We start from the raw sequence: 16,589 nt of genomic DNA, 5'->3' as shown, positions 1-16,589 counted from the left end.
TCTGAGCCATGTGGCTGACAGGGTCTTGGTGCTCCAGTTGGGTGTCAGGCCTGAGCTTCTTAGGTGGGAGAGCTGAGTTCAGGATATTGGGTCACCAGAGACCTCCCGGCCCCACGTAATAGCAAATGGTGAAAGCTCCCCCAGAGATCTCCATCTCAACACTAAGACCCAGCTCCACTCAACGACCAGCAAGCTACAGTGCTGGACACCCTATGCCAAACAACTAGCAAGACAGGAACACAATCCCACCCATTAGCAGGGAGGCTACCTAAAATCATAATACGGTCACAGACACCCCAAAACACACCACCGGACATGGTCCTGCCCACCAGAAAGATCCAGCTTCATCCACCAGAACACAGGTACTAGTCCCCGTCACCAGGAAGCCTACACAACCCACTGAACCAACCTTAGCCACTGGGGGCAGACACCAAAAACAACGGGAACTATGAACCTGCAGCCTGCGACAAGGAGACCCCAAACACAGTATGTTAATCAAAATGAGAAGACAGAGAAACACACAGCAGATGAAGGAGCAAGGTAAAAACCCACCAGACCAAACAAATGAAGAGGAAGTAGGCAGTCTACCTGAAAAAGAATTCAGAGTAATGATAGTAAAGATGATCCAAAATCTTGGAAATAAAATACAGGAAACGTTTAACAAGGACCTAGAAGAACTAAAGAGCATCAAACAATGATGAACAACACAATAAATGAAATTTAAAATTCTCTAGAAGGAATCAATAGCAGAATAACTGAGGCAGAAGAAAAGATAAGTGACATGGAAGATAAAATAGTGGAAATAACTAACACAGAGCAGAATAAAGAAAAAAGAATGAAAAGAATTGAGGACAGTCTCAGAGACCTCTAGAGCAACATTAAATGCACCAACATTCGAATTATAGGGGTCCCAGAAGAAGAAGAGAAAAAGAAAGGAACTGAGAAAATATTTGACAAGATTATAGTTGAAAACTTCCCTAATATGGGAAAGGAAATAGTCAATCAAGTCCAGGAAGCATAGAGAGTCCCATACAGGATAAATCCAAGGAGAAACACGCCAAGACACATATTCATCAAACTATCAAAAATTAAATACAAAGAAAAAATATTAAAAGCAGCAAGGGAAAAGCAACAAATAACATACAAGGGAATCCCCATAAGGTTAACAGCTGATCTTTCAGCAGAAACTCTGCAAGCCAGAAGGGAGTGGCAAGACATATTTAAAGTGATGAAAGGGAAAAACCTACAACCAAGATTACTCTACCCAGCAAGGATCTCATTCAGATTTGACGGAGAAATTAAAACCTTTAAAGACAAGCAAAAACTAAGAGAATTTAGCACCACCAAACCAGCTTTGCAACAAATGCTAAAGGAACTTCTCTAGGCAGGAAACACAAGAGAAGGAAAAGACCTACAATAACAAACCCCAAAATTTAAGAAAATGGTAATGGGAACATACATATCAATAATTACCTTAAATGGATTAAATGCTCCAACCAAAAGACACAGACTGGCTGAATGGATACAAAAACAAGACCTGTACATATGTTGTCTACAAGAGACCCACTTCAGGCCTAGGGACACATACAGACTGAAAGTGAGGGGATGGAAAAAGATATTCCATGCAAATGGAAATCAAAAGAAAGCTGGAGTAGCAATCCTCTTATCAGACAAAATAGACTTTAAAACAAAGACCATTACAAGAGACAAAGAAGGACACACATAATGATCAAGGGATCAATCCAAGATGAAGATACAACAATTGTAAATATTTATGCACCCAACATAGGAGCACCTCAATACATAAGGCAAATGTTAACAGCCATAAAAGGGGAAATCGACAGTAACACAATAATAGTAACACCCCACTTTCACCAATGGACAGATCATCCAAAATGAAAATAAATAAGGAAACACAAGCTTTAAATGACACATTCAACAAGATGGACTTAATTGATATTTATAGGACATTCCAGCCAAAAACAACAGAATACTCTTTCTTCTCAAGTGCTCATGGAACATTCTCCAGGATAGATCATATCTTGGGTCACAAATTAAGCCTTGGTAAAATTAAGAAAATTGAAATCGTATCAAGTATCTTTTCCGACCACAACTCTATGAGACTAGATATCAATTACAGGGAAAAATCTGTAAAAAATACAAACACATGGAGGCTAAACAGTACACTACTAAATAACCAAGAGATCACTGAAGAAATCAAAGAGGAAATCAAAAAATACCTAGAAACAAATGACAATGAAAACATGACGACCCCAAACCTATGGGATGCAGCAAAAGCAGTTCTAAGAGGGAAATTTATAGCAATACAATCCTACCTCAAGAAACAAGAAACATCTCAAATAAACAACCTAACCTTACACCTAAAGCAATTAGAGAAAAAACAAAAAAAACCCCAAAGTTAGCAGAAGGAAAGAAATCATAAAGATCAGATCAGAAATAAATTAAAAAGAAATGAAGGAAATGATAGCAAAGATCAATAAAACTAAAAGCTGGTTCTTTGAGAAGATAAACAAAATTGATAAACCATTAGCCAGACTAATCAAGAGAAAAAGGGAGAAGACTCAAATCAATAGAATAAGAAATGAAAAAGGAGAAGTAACCACTGACACTGCAGAAATACAAAAGATCATGAGAGATTACTACAAGCAACTATATGCCAATAAAATGGACAACCTGGAAGAAATGGACAAATTCTTAGAAATGCACAACCTGCCAAGAATGAACCAGGAAGAAATAGAAAATATGAACAGACCAATCACAAGCACTGAAATTGAAACTGTGATTAAAAACCTTCCAACAAACAAAAGCCCAGGACCAGATGGCTTCACAGGTGAATTCTATCAAACATTTAGAGAACAGCTAACACCTATCCTTCTCAAACTCTTCCAAAATATTGCAGAGGGAGGAACACTCCCAAGCTCATTCTACAAGGCCACCATCACCCTGATACCAAAACCAGACAAAGATGTCACAAAGAAAGAAAACTACAGGCCAATATCACTGATGAACATAGATGCAAAAATCCTCAACAAAATACTAGCAAACAGAATCCAACAGCACATTAAAAGGATCATACACCATGATCAAGTGGGGTTTATTCCAGGAATGCAAGGATTCTTCAATATACGCAAATCAATCAATGTGATACACCATATTAACAAATTGAAGGAGAAAAACCATATGATCATCTCAATAGATGCAGAGAAAGCTTTCGACAAAATTCAACACCCATTTATGATAAAAGCCCTGCAGAAAGTAGGCATAGAGGGAACTTTCCTCAACATAATAAAGGCCATATATGACAAACCCACAGCCAACATTGTCCTCAATGGTGAAAAACTGAAACCATTCCCACTAAGATCAGGAACAAGACAAGGTTGCCCACTCTCATCACTATTATTCAACATAGTTTTGGAAGTGTTAGCCACAGCAATCAGAGAAGACAAAGAAATAAAAGGAATCCAAATCAGAAAAGAAGAAGTAAAGCTGTCACTATTTGCAGATGACATGATACTATACATAGAGAATCCTAAAGATGCTACCAGAAAACTCCTAGAGCTAATCAATGAATTTGGTAAAGTAGCAGGATACAAAATTAATGCACAGAAATCTCTTGCATTTCTATACACTAATGACGAAAAATCTGAAAGTGAAATTAAGAAAACACTCCCATTTACCATTGCAATAAAAAGAATAAAATATCTAGGAATAAACCTACCTAAGGAGACAAAAGACCTGTATGCAGAAAATTATAAGACGCTGATGAAAGAAATTAAAGATGATACAAATAGATGGAGAGATATACCATGTTCCTGGATTGGAAGAATCAACATTGTGAAAATGACTCTACTACCCAAAGCAATCTACAGATTCAATGCAATCCCTATCAAACTACCACTGGCATTTTTCACAGAACTAGAACAAAAAATTTCACAATTTGTATGGAAACACAAAAGACCCCGAATAGCCAAAGCAATCTTGAGAACGAAAAATGGAGCTGGGGGAATCAGGCTCCCTGACTTCAGACTATATTACAAAGCTACAGTAATCAAGACAGTTTGGTACTGGCACAAAAACAGAAATATAGATCAATGGAACAGGATAGAAAGCCCAGAGATAAACCCACACACATATGGTCACCTTATCTTTGATAAAGGAGGCAAGCATATACAATGGAGAAAAGACAGCCTCTTCAATAAGTGGTGCTGGGAAAATTGGACAGATACATGTAAAAGTATGAAATTAGAACACTCCCTGACACCATGCACAAAAATAAACTCAAAATGGATTAAAGACCTAAATGTAAGGCCAGACACTATCAAACTCTTAGAGGAAAACATAGGCAGAACACTCTATGACATACATCACAGCAAGATTCTTTTTGACCCAGCTCCCAGAGAAATGGAAATAAGAACACAAATAAACAAATGGGACCTAATGAAACTTAAAAGCTTTTGCACAGCAAAGGAAACCATAAACAAGACCAAAAGACAACCCTCAGAATGGGAGAAAATATTTGCAAATGAAGCAACTGACAAAGGATTAATCTCCAAGATTTACAAGCAGCTCATGCAGCTCAATAACAAAAAAACGAACAACCCAATCCAAAAATGGGCAGAAGACCTAAATAGACATTTCTCCAAAGAAGATATACAGATTGCCAACAGACACATGAAAGAATGCTCAACATCATTAATCATTAGAGAAATGCAAATCAAAACTACAATGAGATATCATCTCACACCGATCAGAATGGCCATCATCAAAAAATCTACAAACAATAAATGCTGGAGAGGGTGTGGAGGAAAGGGAACACTCTTGCACTGTTGGTGGGAATGTAAGTTGATACAGCCACTATGGAGAACAGTATGGAGGTTCCTTAAAAAACTACAAATAGAACTACCATACGACCCAGCAATCCCACTACTGGGCATATACCCTGAGAAAACCATAGTTCAAAAAGAGTCATGTACCAAAATGTTCATTGCAGCTCTATTTACAATAGCCAGGACATGGAAGCAACCTAAATGTCCATCGACAGATGAATGGATAAAGAAGATGTGGCACATATATACAATGGAATATTACTCAGCCATAAAAAGAAATGAAATGGAGGTATTTGTAATGAGGTGGATGGAGTTAGAGTCTGTCATACAGAGTGAAGTAAGTCAGAAAGAGAAAAACAAATACAGTATGCTAACACATATATACGGAATCTAAGGGAAAAAAAAAAAAAAGCCATGAAGAACCTAGTGGCAAGACGGGAATAAAGACACAGACCTACTAGAGAATGGACTTGAGGATATGGGGAGGGGGTGGGGTGAGATGTGACAGGGTAAGAGAGTGTCATGGACATATATACACTACCAAATGTAAAATAGATAGCTAGTGGGAAGTAGCCACATAGCACAGGGAGATCAGCTCGGTGCTTTGTGACCACCTAGAGGGGTGGGATGGGGAGGGTGGGAGGGAGGGAGATGCAAGAGGGAAGAGATATGGGAACATATTGTATGTGTATAACTGATTCAGTTTGTTATAAAGCAGAAGCTAACACACCATTGTAAGGCAATTATACTTCAATAAAGATGTTTAAAAAAAAAAAAAAAAGAAAGAAAAAAAGGGAGAAGTCTCAAATCAACAGAATTAGAAATGAAAAAGGAGAAGTAACAACTGACACTGCAGAAATACAAAGGATCATGAGAGATTACTACAAGCAACTATATGCCAATAAAATGGACAACCTGGAAGAAATGGACAAATTCTTAAAAAAGCACAACCTTCCAAGACTGAATCAGGAAGAAACAGAAAATACAAACAGACCAATCACAAGCACTGAAATTAAAACTGTGATTAAAAATCTTCCAACAAACAAAAGCCCAGGACCAGATGGCTTCACAGGTGAATTCTATCAAACATTTAGAGAACAGCTAACACCTATCCTTCTCAAACTCTTCCAAAATAGAGCAGAGTGAGGAACACTCCCAAACTCATTCTACGAGGCCACCATCACCCTGATACCAAAACCAGACAAAGATGTCACAAAAAAAGAAAACTATAGGCCAATATCACTGATGAACAAAGATGCAAAAATCCTCAACAAAATACTAGCAAACAGAATCCAACAGCACATTAAAAGGATCATACACCATGATCAAGTGGGGTTTATCTCAGGAATGCAAGGATTCTTCAACATATGCAAATCAATCATGTGATAAGCCATATTAATAAACTGAAGGATAAAAATCATATGATCATCTCAATAGATGCAGAAAAAGCTTTCGACAAAATTCAACACCCATTTATGATAAAAACTCTCCAGAAAGTAGGCATAGAGGGAACTTACCTCAACATAATAAAGGCCATATATGAGAAACACACAGCCAGCATCATTCTCAATGATGAAAACCTGAAACCATTTCCATGAAGATCAGGAACAAGACAGGGTTGTCCACTCTCACCACTATTATTCAACATAGTTTTGGAAGTTTTAGCCACAGCAATCAGAGAAGAAAAAGAAATAAAAGGAATCCAAATTGGAAAAGAAGAAGTAAAGCTGTCATTGTTTGTAGATGACATGATACTATACATAGAGAATCCTAAAGATGCTACCAGAGAACTACTAGAGCTAATCAATGAATTTGGTAAAGTAGCAGGATACAAAATTAATGCACAGAAATCTCTTGCATTCCTATACACTAATGATGAAAAATATGAAAGAGAAATTAAGGAAACACTCCCATTTACCACTACAACAAAAAGAATAAAATACCTAGGAATAAATCTACCTAAGGAGACAAAAGACCTATATGTAGAAAACTGTAAGACACTGACGAAAGAAATTAAAGATGATACAAACAGATGGAGAGATACACCATGTTCTTGGATTGGAAGAATCAACATTGTGAAAATGACTCTACTACCCAAAGCAATCTACAGATTCAATGCAATCCTTATCAAACTACCAGTGGCATTTTTCACAGAACTAGAACAAAAAATTTCACAATTTGTATGGAAACACAAAAGACCCCAAATAGCCAAAGCAACCTTGAGAAAGAAAAACGGAGCTGGAGGAATCAGGCTCCCTGACTTCAGACTATACTACAAAGCTACAGTAATCAAGACAGTATGGTACTGGCACAAACACAGAAATATAGATCAATGGAACAGGACAGAAAGCCCAGAGATAAACCCACACACGTATGGTCACCTTATCTTTGATAAAGGAGGCAAGAATATACAATGGAGAAAAGACAGCCTTTCAATAAGTGGTGCTGGGAAAACTGGACAGCTACATGTAAAAGAATGATATTAGAACACTTCCTAACACCATACACAAAAATAAACTCAAAATGGATTAAAGACCTAAATGTAAGACCAGACACTATAAAACTCTCAGAGGAAAACATAGGCCAAACACTCTATGACATAAATCACAGCAAGATCCTTTTTGATCCACCTCCTAGAGTAACGGAAATAAAAACAAAAATAAACAAATGGGACCTAATGAAACTTAAAAGCTTTTGCACAGCAAAGGAAACCATAAACAAGACGAAAAGACAACCCTCAGAATGGGAGAAAATATTTGCCAATGAAGCAACTGACAAAGGATTAATCTCCTAAATATACAAGTAGCTCATGCAGCTCAATATCAAAGAAACAAATAACCCAATCCAAAAATGTGCAGAAGACCTAAATAGACATTTCTCCAAAGGAGATATACAGATTGCCAACAAACACATGATAGGATGCTCAACATCACTAATCATTAGAGAAATGCAAATCAAAACTGCAATGAGGTATCACCTCACACCGGTCAGAATGGTCATCATCAAAACATCTACAAAAAATAAATGCTGGAGAGGGTGTGGAGAAAAGGAAACCCTCTTGCACTGTTGGTGGGAATGTAAATTGATACAGCCACTGTGGAGAACAGTATGGAGGTTCCTTAAAATACTAAAATCAGAACTACCATACAACCCAGCAATCCCACTACTGAGCATATACCCTGAGAAAACCGTAATTCAAAAAGAGACATGTACCACAATGTTCATTGCAACTCTATTTACAATAGTCAGCACATGGAAGCAACCTAAATGTCCATCAACAGATGAATAGATAACGAAGATATGGCACATATATACAATGGAATATTACTCAGCTATAAAAAGAAACAAAATTGAGTTATTTGTAGTGAGGTGGATGGACTTAGAGACTGTCATACAGAGTGAATTAAGTCAGAGAGAGAAAAACAAATACCGTATGATAACACATAGATATGGAATCTAAAAAACAAATGGTTCTGAAGAACCTACGGGAAGGACAGGAATAAAGATGCAGACATAGAGAATGGACTTGAGGACACAGGGAGGGGGAAGGGTAGGCTGGGATGAAGTAAGAGAGTGGCATGGACATATATACACTATCAAATGTAAAATAGATAGCTAGTGGGAAGCAGCCACATAGCACAGGGAGATCAGCTCAGTGCTCTGTGACCACCTAGAGGGGTGGGATAGGGAGGGTAGGAGGGAGACACAAGAGGGATGGGATATGGGGATATATGTATACATATAGCTGATTCACTTTGTTATACAGCAGAAACTAACACACCATTGTAAAGCAATTATACTCCAATAAAGATGTTAAAAATAAATAAATACATAAAAATTTAAAAAAAATAAAAATACTGAGTTAATGTATCAGCAAACAATAGCAGTTGTCACCTACTGAGCTCCTTCTATGTGCCTGGCATTTTAGTATGAGTTTTACATAAATCTTAGTTAATTTCACAATGACCCTATGATGTAGGTGATAACACTCCCAAATTTTACAAATTAGGAAATTAAGGCTTTCAGAGATTAAGCTGCTGAAGCTAACAATACTAGTAAATGGTAGAGCTGGATAAATGAATGGTATATCCATACAATGGAACCCTGCTCAGCAATAAAAAGGAATGAACATGCAACAACTTGGGTGAACCTCAAAATAGTTATGCTGAATGCAAGAAGCCAGACCAAAAGGAATACAGATTATATGATTCCATTTACAAAATACTCTAGAAAATGCACATTCATCTAGAGAGAGAGAAAGCAGACCAGTGTTACCTGGGGAAGAGCAAGTGGAAAGGGGCAGGATGGAGGGATTACAAAGGGATGTGAAAACATTTTTAGGGGTGATGGATATGTTCACTATCTTGATTGTGATGATGATTTCGGGTTTCAAAACTTAGCAAACTATAACCTTTAAAGGTGTATAGTTTGCTGTACATCAATCATACCTCAAGCTGTCTAAAATAAAGTGAGAGAGAAAGAGAGAAGTACGGGGCCTACATACAAAGCAGTACCTCCCCAACTCTATATTTAATTTAATCTTACGTTCTTAAAGTATTTTTCCCTTTTTCTTTCTGTAGCTGAACAATTTATTATAGAATAAAACAGAATCAGTTTTAAATATAGCTACCAAGTGATTTGTAGTGCTCTTACTCTGACCTCTAAAACCGAGGAAGAAATAACATAAGCCTGTAATGATCACCAACAGTGAATCAGTGTTATTGCAAAGTACTATTAACGTTATTGCCATCAAATGATTAGGACAAGCAGTGGGGGGGAAATGCTGAATGAATCCCTGTACAGCAAACATTTCTTGAACACCTGTTATGTGCCAGACACTTTTAGGTACCAGTGTTAGGAAAAAAATGCATAAGACACAGTTTAAGTTAGTACAGAGGTGACACTAATAATTTGAGTATTGCTGATCTAAGGAATGATGTTGCTCCTCTGTAACCAAAGTTAAGTGGAGAGGAAGTCTTAAGAGAGAAAATGAAGAGGTGTGTCTATAAGCTATCGAGGTAACAAACTAGTGACAAAATGATGGATTGAACAGTTAAGAGAACATCCAAGTGCAAAAATATAAAACCATAATGTCCTTCAGCATAATCAGTACAAAGAGTACCAAGGATTTACCACTTGAAACCTCCCCTGAGAGACTCATCAGGGTCAGCCCAGTCTTGTAAACAGCTTCTCTCTCAAAAAAACAATTTATAGCCAACTGTCCATAAACCATGGTTAAAGTAAATACTTGACCTTGAATTTGTTTTTTTAAAAAGTAACTTGATATCAATCAGGGAACTATTTAAATAGTAGAAGGCATTTATTGCTTGGATTAATAGTAACTAACAGACACTAAATTGTCTACAGCAACATGGGAGGCCTCCCCACGCTACCCCCTCAGTCAGATGAGCAAGCCTACAGGGGCAGTGCCCGCTCACTCTGCCAGCACCTCTCAGAATGGGAGGCATGGCCGGGAGAAAGGGGAAGCAAGGGAGTCCTAAAGTGGCAGTGCAGTCAACCCTGCAGCGTCAGGTGTGAGGAACTGGGTAGTGAGGGAGCCCACAGGCGGGGATGCACCTCACTGAGATAATGGAAAAAACAGAAAACGTCAACTAAGAAATAGAGCATGATAACCATTTGACAGTTTTCTGTCAGGTGATGCCTATGTACGTTTATACATACATGACATACACGCATCATTTTTACCCCTTTAGGAGGTAACTCAATGTGTAAGAGAAGAGCTCTAAAGTCAGAATGCTTAGGTTTGAATTCTTGCTCAGAGTTTAGTTTTATGAGCTCTGCAACCTTGGCCAAGTTACATCACCTCTTTGAGACAGTTTTTCTCATCCATAAAACAGTGATAAAAAATAATAATATCCACCTCAATGATTTTTGTGAGGATTAAATGAGACAACATATGTATTGATACCAAGTGTATCAAAGTAAGTATTCAATAAATGTTCACCATTATTGTTTTTATGTCTGAAAATGACCACTGTATTCCTAAACACAATGCAATTTACTGTGTAAGTCCATATTAAATCCTTTTCGTACCATGCTTTGAGTATTTATTGTTGTTCGGTTTTTTGTTTTTATTACCTGATCTCTGATTTGGGGTTATCCATGACTACCTTCTGCCCCATTTTATTCCTGATTAATCAGGAGGAAATGGTAAGCTCAGTTAAATATCCTGGATCAAAACCCTGGGATCCACCTAGTGATCAAAATATAACTTCGTTTTGAAAGTATCTTGCCTAACACTTTTGCACAACTTTCCTTTAGGGGATAAATGTCAAAAAAAAAAAAAAATTTAAAGTTTGAAAAAAATTGAGACCCTGATAACTGATCTGCTATCCTGAGAACACTAAACCAGCAAACAAATAAAACTCACGGCACCTACCTCCTTCTGTGCACCTTTAATTTCTGAACATTCTTCTAGTCTTTTTAAAACATCCTGGGTAATCAAGAGTGCATCTGAGAAGATTTTTTCATTTTCTAGAAGAAAATTCAGCTGGTAATGTTTCCCCTCATACTCTGAATGTAAAACAAAACAAAATTTTAAAAATCGGTGATTGATTACTTGAAATGATTTTTAAAAGTTTAAGCTGTCTGAGAACCTTTAGGTCATGTACTGCTTTTGTAAATAACAGCTAATGTATCAGTTATGAGTAATAGCAAACAGCATCTCTAATAGCTTCCTCCTTTGTGCCATCGTCATCCTAGTTAAAATAATGGGTAAGAATCAAAAATGGTACATGGTTATTTCAATACTGTTTTTCTGCTCTGTGGTTCATCTTCAGGCTTGCAACACTCAAAACCACAGACACTTTTAAAAGAAGAATGTCCCAGTACAAGTATTGCATTGGATTTTGGTTTCCAATCTAACAGTGGTCTTTGATAAATTTATCAATGAAACAAACAAACAAAAAACTCATAAAGATCACTGAATCTAGTAATTGACAACAGAAGGACAGATTATAAAACAACTATTAAATGAATATTACCTGGTTCTGGGCTTGCTTCCTTTGCCTCACTAAAGGTTTGTACAACAGGAGAAGGGGAAAAAACTTCAGCTGTCAGAGGAGTCTCCACTGGGGTGTCTGCATTCCCCTGAATCCCTTGGGCAGCACAAGGATCCACACTCATCTCTTGCACAACTGTTTGGATCACTTCCCCCATCTCGGCTTTCACAGGGCCCCCTGGAGGGGTGGAAACCTCCGGGGAAGAATGAAGCTCTCCAGCACCCTCGGAGGAAAGGATTTCTACTTCAGGCTTCTCCAACTCCTTCCTGGATGACTCTGAGGATGGTGTGGAGACATCCCTCACCACCTGACCCTGAACAGAGCAGTTTACAAGGCTAGTTAGAAGGTTTTTACAACTAACAGCCACATCAAACATCTGTAGGCTGTCGGCTAAGGAGATGATTTTGGAGAAGTTGTGCTTGCCCACAGGTAGTTTGCCAGTGTACATCATTTCTAACAAGAGGGCAAACTCCTCAGGGCTCACGACAGATGCATCGATGGAGATGGTGTCTGTGTTGTCCAGCAGGGTTTTGAACAGGAGGCTGGCAGCAGCCAGGACAAGTTTGTGGGCCCTGAAGTAAATGGTACCAATGGAAATGGTGCAGTCACAGAACTGCTGCTCCTTGCACAGCGTGTAGAGCTGCTGCAGCAGCTGCCGGCTATAGTTGGGGAGCTCCATCGCATCAGCTCTGCCTGAGGACTTCCTTTCCTCTCTTCTTCCAGAATCACTTTGTGAGGATCAGCACTAGACCCTGGAGAAACCCCAAAAATGCCATGTTAATACTTCATAAGCACACAGGGAAATGCCCTGAATGAATTATTAAAATGAACAGGCAATTCACTGGTTCATTCAGCAAATGCTGCTGAATAGGAAGGGGTACTGTGCCAGGTATACTGAATTAATCATGATAATAACTGGCATGGGTTTAACTGCATAAACAGGACTATGCTTAGTGTGTCATCTGGATGATCTCATTTGATCCTCACAAAAACTCACTAGAAAAGTACTGTATCCTCCCCATTTTATAGATGAGACTGAAGCTCAAAGAGACTGAGAGACCCAGCTTAAGGAAAAATAGCCATTAAGTGGCATGCCCATGTCTCACTGATTTCAAAGCTGTAAGTAACTACATTGCTAAATGCATTCTGCTCTCAAGTTCTCAGCCAAATGAAGGAGACATATATATATATATAAACAGATTTATAATACAATGTCCTCATATTACTTGACCTATCTGCAGCACTGAATACAGGTCGTCATTCCCTCCCCTTTAAAATGCATTTTTCACTTGATCCTGTGCTCTCTGGTTCCTTTGCTGGGTCCTCTGCATCACTTTGGCCTCTAAAGTTTGCTGTGCTCCAGGACTGTCATCTCACTTCTTCTCTCTCATCTGATTCCACACCTTTGAAATATCTAAATGTTGAGAGCTTTCAGATTTATATTTCCAGCTCAGCCCTTTCCTCTGAACTGCAGACGCACACTTCCAACTACCTACTGAACATCTCCAATTGGAGGCCTGTTAGATTTCTTAAACTTAAATCCAAACTCCCCTGCCATCTTCCCCACTTCACAGCAATTCTGTCCCTTCTAGCTGTTCAGACCAAAAACCTAGAAATCATCCTTGACTCCTGTTTTTTCTCATATCCCTTACCCAATCCTTTATAAATCCTGTTGGCTCTACCTTCAGAATATATCCAAAATCCAATCACTTATTACTACCTCCACTGGTTCTACTCTGGTCAGCCCAAGCCACCATCACCTTTTATTTGGATATTGCAACAATGTCCTAATTGGTCCCCCATGCCTCCACCCCTTCCTAGCCCTACCCCTACCCTACTCTATCTTCAACCCAGTAGTCAGAGTGATCTTTTTAGCACATAGCCATATATGTCACTTTGCACAAAAGCCTCCATGGTTCCTGGTCTCAGAGTGAAAGCCAAAAGCCAAAATTCTTACTCTGGCTGTCATTAGCTCTAAAACCTCATCTTCTGCCTCGCTGCCCCTCACCCATTCTGCTGTAAGCACCACGCCTTCCTTGCTGATTGTGGAACACACTAAGCATATTCACCCACAGGTTTCTTCACATGTGTGCACGGCTCACTCTCTCACTCCCATCAGGACTCTGCTCAACGGCCACATGATCAACGAGGTCTTCCCTGACCACGTTCTTTATTTTATTTATTTATTTATTTTTTAATGATTTAGAACATTTAATCAAATCTGACCATGTTCTTTAAATAGCAACCTCCTCTCCAACCTCAGAACATTCCATCCCTCTTACTCTATTTTTTATCATAGCCTACTGACACATATTTTTACTTACTTATTATGTACCCCCCTTCACTAGAATATAAACTCCATTAGGGAAGGAACTTTTTTTTTTCATCATCTGCTGCATCCCAGTGCTTAAAATTCTGCCTAACACAAACATTGTTGGCTAGTTGGTGGAATGAATAAATGAATGGCAGGAAATGTAATGATAGAGATTTGTACTTAGAAGCCCAGTTTGGGGAATAGGGATATCCAAGAGTTAGAGTAAGGTTTTTGTGGAGGAGCTAACAGCTAACCTGCCTTAATAAATGAGCAGGCACTGATGAGGTGAAAAGAGTGGGAGAAAAAGGCACTCCAAGCAGGGAAGCCTGCGTGAGGCACACAGATAAGAAAACATCACATGGCAGGAAGGAGGTTTAGGAGGGGGGATTATAAGGAGTTCAGTGATACTGGAACATATAGAAAAGGACAGGGAGTATCAGGAGATGAATCTGGAGAGGCAGGCAGAGGTTCTGGCCACAGAAAGATACATGGGCCATGCTTAGGAGCTTGGATTTATCCTAAACACAATGACGAGTCAATGAAGGGTTTGAGGGGCTTTAAGCAGGAAAGTCACATGGTCTTTGACATTTGTCAAAATAACATTGGTTGCCTTTGTTACCTTTCCACTCCACCACTATTCCTTATTTTCCCACATTTGAAACTGACAAATAAAAATAAAAATAAAAATGAAAATATTTCCTAGTTCTGGTTTCCAGGTTTGTGGTCTGGCATGGAAGGAGCTTAAAAGTCACCATTCTAACTTGACAAGTAAAAAGGTAAACAGATGGAAAAATCAACAACTCTTCTTAGCTCTGTCAGAGAAGTGAGGTCACAGGGCAAAACTACTGCTCCCAAAATTGGAGAGACAGGCAGAGAATCACAACTTCTCAGAGCAGAAACCCACCAAGAGAAATCCATGGGAAGCAGTGCCAGAACAGGAACACTAAACCTAAGTTAACGAATTGATGGAGGCTCAGGGTGGACAAGTCTGAGAGTTAAAAACTCCAGAGGGACAAAGTCATAATTTTGTGAGTTTTAACTCCAGGAGCTCTACTGGGTACTCACAGTGAATACTGGGGGAAAATTCCCTTCTGCTTCTGGCAGGAAGAAGGAGAAAGTAACCATTTTAAAATATGACAGAGCGTTCTGTTCTTCTCAACAAGGCCTAGAATCAGAAGAAACTATTTTACCAGAGTCTAACCTAACTGGAGGAAAGGAAATACCCAACTTCAGGCCACTCTAGCCATCCTGTACCACTTAAGGAGGTGGGGAGGGGGAGACTGAAAAGTATCAGCGAAGTTCACAGTCCAGGGGCACAGACTTACCAAAAGACTGAGACCTAATAATGGGTCTATAAAACACACTTCCTCCCTTCACATCTTACCACCCCATCACTATAGGCATATTTACCACAGTTCCTTTTACCCAGTACTTTATGTCTACCTTTCAAGAAAAAATTACAAGGCATACTAAAAGGCAAAAAGCACACTTCAAAGAGACTGAACAAGCATCAGAACCACAGTCAGATATGTCAGGAATTATCAGACAAGGAATTAAAAAAAAAAAAAAGATTAATAAGATAAGGGATTTAAAGGAAAAAGTAGACAACATGCAAGAACAGATGGCAATGTAAGCAGAGAGATGGAAATGCTAAGAAAGAATGAAAAAGAAAAGCTAGAGGTTAAAAACACTGTAACAGAAATAAAGAATGCCTTTGATGCACTTACTAGTAGACTAGATATGGTTGAGTAAAGAATCTCTGACCTTGAGGATATAACAATAAGAAACTTCCAAAACTGAAAAGCAAAGTGAAAAAGGTCTGAAAAAAACAGAATCAAATATCCAAGAACTGTGAGACAACCACAAAAGGTAAAACATATGTGCAATGGGAATATCTGAAGGAGAAGAGAAAAAGAAACAGAAGCAATATTTGAAGCAATAATGACTAAGAATTTCCCCAAATTAATGTTAGACACCAAACCACAGGTCTAAGAAGCTCAGAACCCCAAGCAGAATAAATGCTCTTAGTAACTATACTTAAGCATATCATATTCAAACTATAGAAAAATCAAAGTTTAAAAAACAAATCTTGAAAAAAGCCAGAGGAAAAAGCACCTTTCCTACAGAGAAGCAGATAGGAATTACATCTAATTTCTCCTCAGAAACCATGCAGGCAAGAGAAGAGTGGAGTGAAATATTTAAAATGTTGAGAAAAGAAAACAAACAAACTACCAACCTAGAATTCTACCCTGAAATTTTTTCCTTTAACAGTGAATGTAAAATAAAGACTTTCTCAGACCAGCAAGATTGAGGGACTTGGTTACCAGTAGACCTGCCTTCCAAGTAATGTTAAAGAAGTTATTCAGAGAGAAGGAAATGATAAAGTACAGAAATATGGATCCACGT

The 16,589-nt window shown here is 38.4% G+C and overlaps 1 protein-coding gene across 2 annotated transcripts in view; it reads right to left on the bottom strand.

Annotated features, from left to right (window-relative positions):
• ZBTB40 (zinc finger and BTB domain containing 40) overlaps nucleotides 1–16,589 on the bottom strand; it is an 84,880-nt gene that overhangs the window by 34,531 nt on the left and 33,760 nt on the right. For both annotated transcript variants that reach the window (XM_059915745.1, XM_059915750.1), the window contains 2 exons: nucleotides 11,852–12,621; nucleotides 11,248–11,381 (listed from right to left, as the gene is read on the bottom strand). In XM_059915745.1, coding sequence (XP_059771728.1) covers nucleotides 11,248–11,381; nucleotides 11,852–12,548 — 831 coding nt within the window. In that variant the 5' untranslated portion in view covers nucleotides 12,549–12,621. The remainder of the gene's footprint in view (nucleotides 1–11,247; nucleotides 11,382–11,851; nucleotides 12,622–16,589) is intronic.

This window comes from Balaenoptera ricei, chromosome 1 (assembly GCF_028023285.1).
Source record: "Balaenoptera ricei isolate mBalRic1 chromosome 1, mBalRic1.hap2, whole genome shotgun sequence".
NCBI classification, from domain to species: domain Eukaryota; kingdom Metazoa; phylum Chordata; class Mammalia; order Artiodactyla; family Balaenopteridae; genus Balaenoptera; species Balaenoptera ricei.
The sequence above is the reverse complement of the archived record's forward strand: the minus strand, read 5'-3'. Positions and strand labels throughout refer to the sequence as shown.